The 14817-nt window shown below is 40.8% G+C and overlaps 1 protein-coding gene across 1 annotated transcript in view; it reads right to left on the bottom strand.

The window, feature by feature from the left end:
- Window positions 1-2872: 2872 nt before the first annotated feature.
- nsrp1 (nuclear speckle splicing regulatory protein 1) overlaps window positions 2873-14817 on the bottom strand; it is a 37693-nt gene continuing 25748 nt past the window's right edge. The window contains exons 5-7 of the mRNA XM_080210828.1: window positions 12302-12509; window positions 6445-6556; window positions 2873-4128 (exon numbers count right to left, since the gene is read on the bottom strand). Coding sequence (XP_080066954.1) covers window positions 3039-4128; window positions 6445-6556; window positions 12302-12509 — 1410 coding nt within the window. The 3' untranslated portion in view covers window positions 2873-3038. The remainder of the gene's footprint in view (window positions 4129-6444; window positions 6557-12301; window positions 12510-14817) is intronic.

The following is a 14817-nucleotide window of genomic DNA, read 5'->3' as shown; positions in this document are numbered from 1 at the left end:
AGTTCCACTGTTTAAAATCAGAGTAACAGAGCAGGAGTTTCACAGTTTAAAATCAGAATGACAGAGCAGGAGTTCCACTGTTTAAAATCAGCGAGAGGGAGAAGGAGTTTCATGTTTAAAGTTATAGTGACAGAGGGGGAGTTTCACTGTTTAAAATCAGAGAGAGGAAAGTGGGGCTGTACTATTGGGGTGGTCTTCACCTGAACCATGCTGAGACAAATGTTCATGCGAATCACATAAATAAGGTAAGTAGAGCAGATTTTAAGCTAAGTAGTGCCAGCAAGGAATCAAATGTCAGGAGATGTAGTACATCAAAGTGTAGGGACAAGGTGAGATAGCAAGTTATTAATATGGGAAATGACACACTGTAACAGGAAGCATAGTGATACAGAGTGTACAAATCTAAAAGTAAATCAACGAAAGACTAAGAGATTGCAAAAATAATAAAAGGACAAAACTTAAGGTCCTGCAACTGAATAGATTAGCATTCAAAACAAGACAGATGAACTGATGTCAAAATAGAAATAAGTATGATCTAATGGTCAGTGCAGAAAATTGGCTGGAGAATGGCCTGGGTTGGGTCCTGAATATTGAAAAATATGTGACATATAGGGAGTTAGGAAAAAGTGGAGAGATGGCTCTGTTAAAGACAATATGAACACAACAAAGTGTTTGACCCAAGCTCAGAAACAAGGATATAAAAGCAGTTTGGGGCAAGGTGAGGAACGATAAAGCAAAGAAATTACTTGTGGGAGTGATATACAGATCCTTAATATCACATGGTAGCATGGAGTGTCAAAGAAGAAACAGTGGGTCTTGTCACAAAAGTGCACTGATTATCATGTGGGATTGTTATCTACATATAGGGGTCGATTCTCCCAGTCTGCTGTGTTGCTCTAGCAGTGCAATAGGCTGGGAGATGTAAGTGAAAGCTGTGTAGCAGGCTTCCCTCGGGGTCCCACGGCCTCTGTGCATCTCCGGCTGCCATCAGAAATCGGTGTGAAACTAAACAAATTATTTAAATCGGCATTTACATCTCATTAATGGATCTGGGGCTGAAGTCTACGGGCCCACTAGCCTCTCCCCCATTGCCAGGAGTGTTTCACTCCAGAAGGGTTTACAACAGCTCCCCACTAACAAGGGTCAGGGAGGGGTGGGGGTGTGTGTGTATGTGTGTGCGCGCGTGTGTGTGTGTTGGGGCTGCAGATGGAGAAATCGAGGTGGGCTGGGGCTAGCCCAGACTCGTCTGGCAGTCCAACAATCGGAGGGAGGGAACTGGGGGGAGATCAGAGGTGCAGCGTTGTGGGTTTGAGGGGCTGGCCAATGATCGGGTGGCCGGCAGTGCGGGGCTACTGTGCATGCGCCAATCTGTCATAGTGGAGATCAGCACATGCACTGTGGCTCGCTCAGTGCTAATCTGTCAGCCTCTTCAACGGGAAAGGCCCCACACCCAGATTTTCACTGTGATTCATGCTAGTGCTCTCTGTGATGCACAATGTGGGAGATTCATTTTGAACCTCCCGTTGAAAAACCAGTGGGATTTACTCCAGCTTTTACGCAAATTCAGCACTTTAGAATTTTTTTTTAGGAGAATTCCACCCAGAGAGTGAAAAAAAAATCAGCTGCACAAATGGATGAATTCATAGAATGCTTTCAGGGTTATTATAGTCAATTAGGGAGCTGGCTATACTAGACCTGGTAGTGTACCATGAAATAGGATGAATTAATGACCTCATAGTGAAGGTACCCACCCCAAGTACCAGTGATCATATTATGATTGAATTTTACATTTAGTTTGAGAGAGAGGAATGGGTCCAATCGGGTGATTATGAGGGCGTGAAAGTGAACTGGCAGTTTAGGTTAATAGAAATGCAGGGACAGACATTTAAGGGGATACAATAGATACATTCCAACAAGAAAGAAATTTTTTAAGTGGAGGACCCACCATTCGTGATTAATTAAGTAAGTTAAGTACAGTATTGAACTTAAAGAAAAGCATAGTATTGTGCTGGGTTAGGTGGCAGGTCAGAAGATTGGACTGAATACAAAAAAAACAAAGATTAATGAGGGAAAAATTAGAGTATGAAAGAAATCTAGCTAGAAATACAAAGACAGATACAGTTTCTAAAGATATTTTAAAAAAAACTTAATAAAATGAATGTTGGTCCTATAGAAACACAGTCTAGGGAATTAATAATAGAAAATAAGGAGATGGCAGATGAATTGAATCAGTATTTTGCATCTTGGATAGACGCTTCAGGAACAATACCAAATTCGTCAGAAATGCAAACAAAAGAGATGTCACTTTCAATGAAAAATTTAAAACTTATGCCAGAATTTTACTGGCACAGAATGCTTGGAGAACGGCATTGTCTGTTGGCCTCGGGTGGGATTGTTCGAACATCAGGCAGACGTACCGGTAAAATTCTGCCCGATGCGTACGTTCATGTAAAGCAAGCTAACAGAAAGCAAGCTGATAAGTTTCTGACTTTTTGTCACTTAGAATGTAGTCATTAAATATCTGCTCTCAAAAGTCTTAAATAAAGAATAGCAAACTTGTGGAACAATTCAAATGTTTCAGCTACAAGCCCTCCCTCCCTTCCCCCAACATACACCACCATGGGGTTAGTTCAAAAAGGCATTTAAATCTATGACCAATCTCCAATCATCTGCAATTACTTCAGCATCATTGATCATCTTTCTTTACATTATGCTAAAATCACTAAAAGTTAATGAAATAGCCAATTTTGTAAAATACTCTTACACCTCAAACAGTTTACTTTTGACGTTACCAGGGAGAGTAAAGAGTGAATAGTTTGCATGAAAATGTCTACGTGTACTTACGCTGGAATGAAAATTCAGAAGGAATGGGTTAATTCATTTCCATCCACTTTGCCACAATTATCCTGGCTCTCTTTGAAGAGATGAAGATGGTTTTTAATAGTTATCATGGTTTCATACAAGACTTCACAAAAACTTTCAAATCTTATTGCATACATTTAAAATCTGAATATTGGTAGTTAGCAGTCCCAATAAAGCTACTCATTTTCCTCAGGCTCAATGTACGACTTTGTTAAAGCCCTGTTCATCTGCCTCGCAAGATACCTCTCCTTTGCAGAGGTGATAGTCTCTTCATTGCTGCGCTTGACAAATTTACTGAGCGATGGGTTGTGCGCAGCTCCGTTTGTTTTCTTTTGTGGGTCATCTTTTGATTCTTGTGCACATGTCAAATTCAGGTTCTTGCCCTCATCTCCGTTATTGCCAGTTTCTACATTCAGTTTTTCATTTATGTTTTCTTCAGACCTAGATCTCTTGTGATCATGTTTTCTAGGCCTTTCTTTCTCTGAGCTATCTTCCCTTAGTTCACTGGTTTCATATTTCTTTTCAGGTCTTTCAAATGTTTCTCCTTTTTCTCTTTCACGAATCTCCTTATTCCAGTTTCCCGGTTCTTGGTGTTCTCTGGAGCTTTCTTCCTTTCTCCTATCATTTCGCTTTGAATATTTCTCCACTTTGTTTCGCTCTTGTTCTCTGGACTTCTCTTCTCTTGCTTGCTCATCCCTTTCTTTATGCTTTTCCCTGTAATCTCGGTGCCTCTCATCCCTTCCACTGTTGTACTCCTTATCTTTAGATTTCTCCTCCTTGATTTTCTTCTCTCCTTTGCTGTCCTTAGATCTTTTGTGGTCTCTCTCCCTTCTCCCATGATCTTTTTCTCTATGCTTTTCCTTCTCGTGTTTGTGCTCCTTGTGACTGGAACTCTCTCTGCTTTTGTAGCTTTTTTCTTTATCTCTGTGAGTTTTTGAATGGCTCTTGCTTTTCTCACTTTTGCTTTCTTTGGCTGAGTGGCTTGTATGGTGATGGTGACTTTGCTCTTCGTCACTAGAAGACTCAACGTGTCTTCTGTATTGACGGCTCCTTCCCTTCTCTTCACTGATCTCCGAATTCTCATCGTCATTTCTTGTTTTGGAAGGCAATTTCTTTTGGCCGTTTTTAGTTCTGTCATCACCACTGTCAATTTCAAAGTCACTGTCTGCATCTTGGTTGAGTTTATCCACAGACCCCCTTGATATGACATCACGATTTTTGCAATCACTCTCATCGGGATAGTTTCTGGTTTGCTCTTCCTTCACTCTGAGGAGACAAATACACAATATTGATACTGACTAACAAAATAAAGTAAGATACAAATTTCTTGTTAAAATTTAGAAACATGGCACAGCAGTTAGCACTACTGCCTCATAACGTCAGGGACCCAGGTTCAATTCTAGCCTTGAGTGACTGTGTGGAGTGTGCATGTTCTCTCCATGTCTTTGTGGGTTTCCTCCAGGTGTTCCAGTTTCCTCCCACAGTACGAAAGACATGCTGGTTAGATGCACTGGCCATGCTAAATTCTCCCTCAGTGTACCTGAACAGATGCCAGAGTGTGGCATCTGGGGTATTTACACAGTAACTTCATTGCAGTGTTAATATAAGACCAATTGTGACACTAATAAAAAAGTTTAAAACTTAAACTTCAAAACTGATTGTAACCTCTGCCTATCCCTGATAAAACTTCCACCCCTTTGCATATCAAGAATCTATCTATTTGCCTTACAAAATGTTCAAAGACTCCACTTCCATCAGCTTTGGAGGAAGAGTTTTCCAAAGATTCACAATTCTCAGAGAATTTTTCTTTCCTGATCTCTGTCCTAAAACCCCTCATATTAAAGCAGTGGCCTCTAGTACTAAATTTGCCCACATGAAGAAGCATCCTCTCCATGTAGACTTTGTCAAGAAAGCTCAGGATCTTATGTTTTCCAATGAAGCTGCCTCTTACATTTCTAAACTCCAGCAGGATACAAGTCTCACATGTCCAACCTTTTCTAATAAGACAATAGCCCTGATTTTACCAGTATGCCCACCATGGTTTTGGGGTGGGTGAGGCTCACAGAACGGCATTATCTGTTGGCTTCAGATGCAATCTTATGAGCCTCGCTTAGGCATGCAGGTAAGATTCTGGCCAATATGCCCATTCCAGGTATAAGCTTAGTAAACTTGCTCTGTACTGTTTCCAAAGCATTTTCATCCTTCCTAAGATAATCGTTTTTTTTGTCATTCAGCATGCAGGGTCTGCTTTCATAGAATCCCTTCAGTGCAGGAGGATGATATTTGGCCCATCGAGCCTGCACCGACAACAATCCCACCCACGCCCTATCCCTGTAACCCTATGTATTTACCCTGCTAATGCCCCTGACACTAATGGTCAATTTATCATGGCCAATCCACCTAACCTGCACATCTTTGAACTGTGGGAGGAAACCCACGCAGACACAGGGAGAATATGCAAATTCCACACAGAGTGACCCAAGCTGGGAATTGAACCAGGTTCCCTGGCACTCTGAGGCAGCAGTGTTAATCACTGTGCCACCTTACTGCCCCATTGTGTCAGCCTGCCTTGAAGTCCCATGCGTCTTTGCAACGCAATCTACATTGCCTATTGATTCTCATCCACCTAGTTATAAAATAACAGTGACTAAAAAAAACACTTGTGGGGTAAAAATTTAAGGTTGACTGCTAATATGAATATAACATGCTGGGTTGAAAAGATGGGGGTCGGAGGGGTATCTGTAAAATGATGATGTTTGAGATTGATCAAAAAAGATGGATTGACTTATACGATCAATGGTATTCATGACAATGTATTAAGTAAATAAAAATAAAGAAAGTAATCCAATTGTCATGAATTTATGGAGTCAATCAAGTGACATCTTGCAATTATATTTGCAAATTATTCCTAGCTGGAGAAATAGAACTTCATATTTATGGATGGCTCGTAAAGGCAATGTTTTAATGAGGAAAATCTGTTGGTGAATGATAATGCTGGAGCCAGTTTTATATTTTGTATACAACCTGAAGCATTGCAAACTCAAGAACAGCTTCTTCCCTGCTGCCATCAGACCTTTGAATGGACCTACCAAATATTAAGATGATCTTTCTCCACACCCTATGATGGTAACACTACATCCTGCACCCTCTCCTTTCCTTCTTCCCTATGTACTCTATAAATGGTATGTTTTGTCCGTATCGTGCGCAAGAAACAATACTTTTCACTGTGACATGTGACAATAATAAATCAAATCAAATATACTTCCTAACACAATTACTCCAGTTTCGATAAGTGTGTCTCTTTTTATGCTCAAGTGAAACTCCAATTAATATTCCCCCACACCTACATACATTAAATACAATTGATATACAATTAACAGGTGTTAGAGCATTCATTCATCACACATTTCTGGAAATAGTTGTGACAACATGTATAAATTAATTAGAACTTAAATTGCTCATCTTATAGTATAATGCAGTCAAGCCCTATATTGCCAATTTGCTAGTTTTAGTTTCCAGTGTATAAATTCCACTTGAAATGTTTTACAGGCATCAATACTGCAGTAAAAATATATACCTTACCCTTTGGTTCCACGAATGCTGCATTCTGGAATTGATTCTTCACCCACTTTCTGATTCAAGAAGTGCCTGTAGAACCCACTGAGGTCCTTCTGTTTTGTTACATCCAAAGAAGCTAACAATAACAAAAAAATGCAAAGACATGCTTTAGAATGAACTACCAGTCTTCAGTAGTATTGCCCCTGATACATCATGGTTTTAGAATTAGGGTGCCAATGTTCACATAATGTACAAAGTACTGTTCTGTTGCCATTATACCTGCTCTCAAATGAGTTAACAGGTCAATAACACTTACACTATTGTTTGGTCAGGCTAATTTTTACACAAGTATGTGTTTGTGCAATTGGGGAAATGGTAGTGTCCTGGTAATGGCACTGGACTAGTAATCCAGAGGAGCAGCCTAATGCCCTGGAAACTTGGGTTCAAGTCCCACCACAGCAGCTGGTGGAATTTAAATTCAATGAATAAATCTGGAATATAAAGCTTGTCTCAATCATGGTGACCATGACAACTATCATCGACTGCTGTTTAAAAAACCTAGATGGTTCACCATTGTCCCAAAATGAAGGAAATCTGACATCTTACCCGGGGTGACTACATGTGACTTCAGATCCACATCAATGTGGTTAACTCTTAACTGCTCTCTGAAATGGCCAAAGCAAGTAGGGATACATTAAGTGTAATTATATAACTTTGTCAGCACTGCCCAACTGTGGATGAGTACGAAAACAGCTCCAGTTTTAATCCACGATAGTAAAACAATCTGACCGATGAACTGAAACACACATCTGATATACAGAAGTTAGATAAGTAACTACTTCCATATATTTTCAAAAGTAAAATGGAATCCAAAAAAACCCTGCATTTCTTTAAATACGTTTTATCCTGCAATCCAAATTAATCATTTATGCTCTACCTTTTATTTCTTTACAATGAAACATAAAGTTTATTTATTTGTCACAAGTACGTCTACATTAACACTGCAATGAAGTTACTGTGAAAATCCATTCAGAATTTGGCCAAGGAAAGATTAAGTCATGGAAGCAGTCTGCTTCATTACTTGGGCATATTTACTTTATAACTGTCAAACAGCGGATTGATCTGATAGCTTGTAATATCCTTCCCTTGTGTCAAACAACTTCAATTCTACTTATTTAATTAAAGAATGATTGTTATCAAATCTTGGACACTTTCAACTGATTGATAACTATCTACACATAAATCAATAATTTTGATGAGAATTTTTTAAAAAATTTACTCATGGGACATGAGTGTCACTGGCTAGCCAGCATTTATTGCTCATTCGTAGTTGCCCTTAGAGGGCAGTTGAAAGTCAACCACATTGCTGTGGTTGGAGTCACATATAGGCCAGACCAGCTAAGGATGGCAGATTTCCTTCCCTAAAGGAATTAGTGAACCAGGTGACTTTTTCCAACTATTGACAATGATTTCATGGTCATCATTAGATTATTAATTCTAGATGCTTTTTATTGAATTCAAATTTCACCATCTGCCAAGATGCGATTTGAACCCAGGTTCCAGGAACACTAGCTGAGTTTCTGGATTAATAGTCTAGCGATGATATCACTAGGCCATCGCCTCCCACATTAGGCACTACAAGGCGGAACACTGCTGACTGCTAATAATCTTTGCAGCCATACAGTCTTTTGGAAAAACAAGACTGCTTTCTTATGATACATATACAGAATTGCATTACATCATTCAGAGGGTTCATTTCCTTGGGCCCGCTGAAACTCGAAGGGGAGAAACGATCACCTACAAGCTTCAAATTCATAGAAAAGTCTATTATGTTGATAGGGTTGTACAAATCAATCCAAAGTGACACTAGATTACTAAAATCTATTGCATACTTCCCTCGCATCCTTTTTCCATTTTGAAAAATGTCATTCCTCAACAGTCTAATCAATTTTAAAGGTCTGACTTAAGTGCTTTGCAGTAACTTTACAGTGGTAAAAGGCACAGAAATTGAACCTGCTTCTTTCTTACCAATACAAAATTATTTTCCAACATGTCTCATTCACATATTTTAGGTTATAAGGATGGTTGTGTAGTTACACTTGGGGCGATTCTCCCAAAAAAGTTCTAAGTGCTGAATTCACGGGTAAACTGATGTAAATCATGATTATTTTTTCAGTGGGAGTTCACACTCTGTGCAATGCAGAAGTCACAATCGGGAATATCATTAAAAGCTTGGGGGGATGGGGCCTATTCACACTGGAGTTTGACAGTTCCAGGCCGCTGCACATTTGCAGTGGACTCTACCCGTCATCCTCTAAATTGCTGGCCAGCCTGGGACACTTGCAGTGCTGCCCCCCCAGCCCTCCCCATGGCCCCATTGTGGCCCGCGCGAGCATTCCTGGGCCTGCCCCAATGGCCCCCCCCGGCCCAGAGCACCTTAGGCTCCAGCGCCCCTCTCCCCCTGCCCCCCCAACCCTCATTCTCCCACAGAAGACAGACGCCCCGGCAGACCACCCCCTCCCCCAATCACTGGCCTCCCACCAGCCCCGACCAATCCCTATTCAGAGTGGGAGCGGGGCCCCCAACTCTACTGATCACCCCCAGATCCTGCTCCCAACGCGCCACCCGCCTTAGCACTGCCTGATGCCCAGTGGGCAGTGCCAAGGTGCCCCTTGGACACTGCCAAGGGGGTACATGGCACTGCCATGTTGCCCATGCCCAGAGGCATCACACCCCCACCACCCAACCCCCTTGGGAGGCAGCAATTGCCCCCCTTCACTCCAGCAGGGTCTCCCGCTACTTCCTCAAAAGTGGGGAGCTAGTCTGAACCCAGCCAGAGTGAAATTATACTGATTGGTTGGAAGATATTAGCAGGCCCAGAGACTTCAGTCCCGGGCCCGCTAATCACATTAAAATAAGATTAAAAATAGATTTAAATCAGTTACCTGCTGTTCTTGCCAGTTTCCAGTATGGCCCCAACTGTGCCGGATATCCAGCACTTGGAGATGTACGTGCAGCGGATTCGGTCTGCCAACAAGGGGCATACATGCGGTGGGTTGTGCAAGGGCTGCTCTTGGATGTTGCTTCAAAAGTTGCCTAGTGCTTCACGTCCATTAGTGTACGCTTAAACTGGACCAATTGACGGGCAACACAACAGCTCAGTGACTTTCACTGTTTGCTGTGTAGTTACAGGGACCCGGGTCAGATCTCCGGCTTGGGTCAATGTCTGTGGGAGTTTGCATTCTCCCCGTGCTTGTGTGGGTTTTTTCTGGGTGCTCCGGTTTGCTCCCACACCCCTAAAACGTGCTTTTTAGGCTGATTGGTGCCAATAAATTGTCCCTAAATTGGATCTCCCTTAATCTGGCGCACATATAATTCCCTAAATTTGCACCCCTTTATTGTAGAGTCTACTAGAGGTAGACAAAAGTGTCGTCAGTAGAAGAAGGACTTCAGTAAGGCACTCACTGAGTGTTAAAATGGGCGGCGTGGGCTTGTAGGGCCGAAGGGCCTGTTTCCTGTGCTGTGCTGTTCTTTGAATCTCCCAGCCTGCCGCGCTGATGGGAGAATTGCCCCTACTGTCTTCTGCTCGTCAGGATTAAGCTGTTGTTCCCTATGTTTTTCCTTTTTAGAAGTTTTCTTTCTGTTCTATTCTCATCCTATCACTTATCACTTGCTCCTTTGCTTCTCTGGAGTCTGTGGTTGCAGTATTAACCAACCCTTGAAGTTCATTACAATCAATGGTTTAATATTTAAGAATTGTTTCTTTACCAAGAATTGATGGAACGGTCTTAAGAATATTTAATAAGTGTTAATATCCTAAATAAGCAAAAGTCGCACAACTCACTCCATGGCAAACACATATCTTAGTTGTATATCAGGCGATTCCATTACTGCAATATTAATGTCCATTCACTTTTATGGTTTAGATTCTTGAGATAATTACCTTTAATGCAAAAAGCAGCGACATTTTTACCAACCTCAATGCGAATAAAAATTGCATTTTATGTTCCTACATAAAAACGGTTTTGCTGCATATCATCCATATTTCTGTTAAACAGGACTATTTCAACTTGTCAACTCGCTATTTATTTCCAGTCTATCCAAGCCTAACAAATTTTAGAGATTTATTATAATTGAACTGTTTTTAAGACCCACAGGAAAAGATGCTCAACACCACACAAGCATTATTATTCCTAAGTACTGATTTCGTTACCATCTAGATTTACTGCAAACAAATGACTAAAACAATCTCTACAGTGGTACATAAAACTGTACAATCTGGATAGTTCACAATATACTTTCAACGCAATATCTAGGAGACCAGACCATTCTCTGCTAAAGGACTCCATTCCACAACCTCTGGCTATATCCTACTCCTTCCAGTCTCTTAAACTAAACTAAGCAGAGTTGAGCTTTTAAATGCATACACCCTTCCTCACCAAGGTCGTTCACTTCCAACACCAGACTGCCCATTTGTGTTCTTTTAGCTTTGAAGGCCATACATGTACATTTTGTCATCTGTAGACTAGACTGCTTTAATGCTCAAAGAATAGCAAACATGGTGGATTCTGGTAACCACAAGTGTTGGAAATACTCAACAAATTGGGCAATTTTTGTGGAGAGAGAAACTGAATTAAAGTTTCAAGCCAAGTTATGACTCTTCTTCACATTTGAATTCAATTCTTCTCAGAACCTGAAGAAGAGTCATATTTGGCTGAAAATGTTAATTCTTGTTTCTATCTCTGTCCATGCTGGCAGATCTGCTAAGTATTTCCAGCACTTTCTGCTTCTACTTCAGCACTTTCATCAATGGCCTCCAATCCCCACCCTCTGTGAATCGTAACTCATCAGAAACTTTTCACATGTATCCTGTTCTAGATTCCTACTTGTCCATCCATTTTGTACCACTGATCTATTAGGTAAGTTTTGCCTCCCGGTCCCTAGAGGAAATTATCCAATAATAAAACAAATCAGGCAGCCACGTCCAATGTCAGTTCTGTAGTTCAATCCCAATGCTGAATCATAGCACTGGTTTTCAGTGCAGATAATGCAAATGAACATTTCTTTTCACATTCATGGCTTTTCTGGTGCAGACACAATGGGCCAAATGGTCTCCTTCTGCACCGAAACAATTCTGTGACTCCGAGGTGATAATCAGAGACCACATTCAACTGGGCCCATTCTAATCGTATTTCAAAATTTTTGTGCCCTTCAATGCTACTTCAGCATCAGCAAAGTAAAGCAAAAGCTAGTGAATCAAATTTTGAAATCATTAGCTTGAGTTAAATCTCAATATACCTCTATAAAGTGGAGGATGGGGAGAAAAAGTGCTTTGCTGGCAGCAGTTGGAGGCCAGATGAGATCGGAGCACAGATGGAGTCAAGCTGTTGGGTGTTGCAGGTCAACTGAAAGTTGACACTGTCCAAATTCTAGGCACCTCACAAGGGGGTCCAATGTCACCATCTCTTCAGAAGGAACCAGAACCAGGTCAAATCATTTGCAGAAACCAATGGGAATAGTCATTTTTGGCCAATTCAATTACTGTTTACTACTCGAGGCGAGTCATCAAAAACATTGATGTTTTAATAAACTTTCAACACAAATTGAGGTGTGCACTATCTTCTTTGTATGGAGCTCTGGCTTAATGTGAAGGGAGAGGAAACATTCATCACCGCATTTTGAATTTCTAATTCATTTGGAATATAAAACATCCAGACAGAACCCACCACCCCAAAAAGATGACATTCCTACTCAAGACAAAATGCGATCTTGAATGTGCTTTGAATTCTGGTTACATCCTGCTGCTTGAAATTACCCAGATTATTACAGCTGAGTTCAAGGTTTCTGTGCATTATCTCTGCACAGGTACAGGTTAGCTCACCCTCTCTTTCTGCTTCTCTGCGTTCTTGCTCTTTCTCTTCAGCTTGCTGTTGGAGCTTCTTTTTATAGGCAGAAGTGACGAATGCATCTTTGTCTATATACTTCTCTCCTTCAGCCTCTCTTTCCTTCTGGATTTTTCGTTCCATCCTTCTGTCTTGTTCCTTTTTGCGCTCCTTTACAGCTTTCAGTAGGTTCTCGATGTACTTGGGCTTCAAAGGTATTTGGGGGGAGGGGGGAGGAAGAAACCAACAGCTTAGTCTTTAACTAAAATCAGTTTGCAAACTTACTGATATAAATATACACCACAAAGAACGGAATGAGAAAAGGCTTTTAAGTTACTAGACTCCTGAAGTCCAGTTTTCCAACTGACCACATGCGATGCAAGTATCATAAACTATTCATAGTTTAGCAGAATCATTATTACCCAGATTCCCTAATGAAGATGTATAATTTCTCACAGCAATTCCAGAAAAGAAGGACTCTGACATTTCTTCCTACTGTGAAAAGATAGGCAAGTGGAAGAGGTCCCCATTTCAGATTACATTATCTCTTACATTCTATAATGGATATTCTTATGGAAAGGATAATACTCAAAGTAAAGATTTGTGACCCGTGACTGCATCCTTGCTAAATTACCCCAATTATGATCTTTATATGAATACAGTTAATAGTCTCCAGCATGATCTTTTATCACTGACAAATTCAAGAATAATTTCCCCAAAATCTTGTTGCTTCTGCAGACTGCAGAAATGTTTGAAATTATTACCCAGAAAATGTCCATTTTCTCACTCAGGTTTGAGAGCATGTTATTTCTCTTTTGCTTTTAGGCATCCTATAAACCTATAGACTTTAGACTGTTGGTTGTACCCCATTAATTTTAGATGGGTCAGCATTGACATTACAATAGAAAAATCTCAGCCAAATGCTTTAAGATTATTTTAAAGGTCAATTATGCAAAAATAACATTTATTTTAATTGAGTGAATGGACAAAAAGGAAAAAAGGATCTGTTAAACTATTAATAAACAAGCTTCAATTTGAATACAAATTTCAAGTGCTTAAAAAAACTCATTAGCTATGAAAGGAACATCTTTGGGGAGTAATAAAAATTTCATACCTTAATAAATATATTTGCATTGTCATTTTTCTATGAGTAATGTCTATCTTTATGAACACCCAAAATTAAATAATTATCAAATAATTGTAATATACCAGAAGCTTTAGTCACTATTCAACCTTTTTTATTTCTAACATATTCCATATTTAAAACACCTCTTTATTATGAAAGCTTGTGTGGGCTTCCAGTCTATCATTCATCAGCCCTCATGCCACCCCACGTGATTAAAGCCACCATGTCAAGGAGGAACAGGTAAGGACCTATGGTGGGAAAAAACATCATCATAAATGACGCTCTTATTTACAGCCCATTGCTCATCTAGTCAGCTTTGATCTCCCTTGGTAACTGTGGGTTCTTTTAAACCAAGGCCTCTGTGCAACCACCTGACATCAGTGGGGTTAAGATCGATTACAGCTGCGGTGCAGTCCAAACAATGGCTCACATCATCGAGGAGCATGCACTAACTAAACTTGAAAGGATGGCACGGTGGCAGATTGGTCAACACTGCTGCCTCACAGCACCAGGGACCCGGGTTCAATTCCAGCCTTGGGCGACCGTGTGTGGAGTTTTCCCCACATCAGCATGGGTTTCCTTCGGGAGTCTGGTTTCCTCCCACAGGGAAAAGATGTGCAGGTTAGACTGATTGAACACTAATGGGCAATTTTACGTGGCCAAAAATGTGTAGGTTAGGTGGATTAGCCACATTTAACTCTAAATGTGCAGTGTTACAGGGAGAGGGCTTTAGTGGGGTGCTCTTTCAGAGAGTCAGTGCAGACTTGATGGTTGATTGGCCTCTTTCTGCACTGTAGGGATTCAATGGTTCAATGGTGCAATGGGTTTAAAGATCTCTATCCAGCCACTGACAAAGCTATTGTTTGGCTGTGACTATGCACACTCTAAATAATAATAAATATTCAATTATTCATCAATTAAAAATATTTGCAAAATGCTTTTGATTAGAAATTAATAATCTGCCTGGTAGCACAACAGTTTAGTGGCACGCTGGGATACGGGTTCATATACAGGCAATCCTCAAGCCTTCAGCTCCAGGAGCAAACATTAGGTGATAGGGGTGCTGGAAATACACAGCATGTCAAAAGAATTTGTGAAGAGAACACAGAGTTAATGCTTTAGATCGATAACTTCTATGTAGATGGCATGGTGGCACAGTGATTGGCATTGCTGCCTCACAGTGCCAGGACCTGGGTTTGATTCCAGCTTCAGGTCACTGGCTGTGTGGAGTTTGCACATTCTCCCATGTCTGCGTGAGTTTCCTCCAGGTGCTCCGGTTTTCCTCCCACAGTCCAAAGATGTGCGGGTTAGGTTGATTGGCCATACTGAAATTGCCCCTTCGTGTCAGAGGGATTAGCAGCATAAAAACGTGAGGTTATGGGAATAGGG

The sequence above is a fragment of the Carcharhinus amblyrhynchos genome, chromosome 23 (assembly GCF_965287045.1).
Source record: "Carcharhinus amblyrhynchos chromosome 23, sCarAmb.v2.hapA, whole genome shotgun sequence".
In the NCBI taxonomy this organism is placed as follows: domain Eukaryota; kingdom Metazoa; phylum Chordata; class Chondrichthyes; order Carcharhiniformes; family Carcharhinidae; genus Carcharhinus; species Carcharhinus amblyrhynchos.
This window is presented reverse-complemented; position numbering and strand designations above follow the sequence as displayed.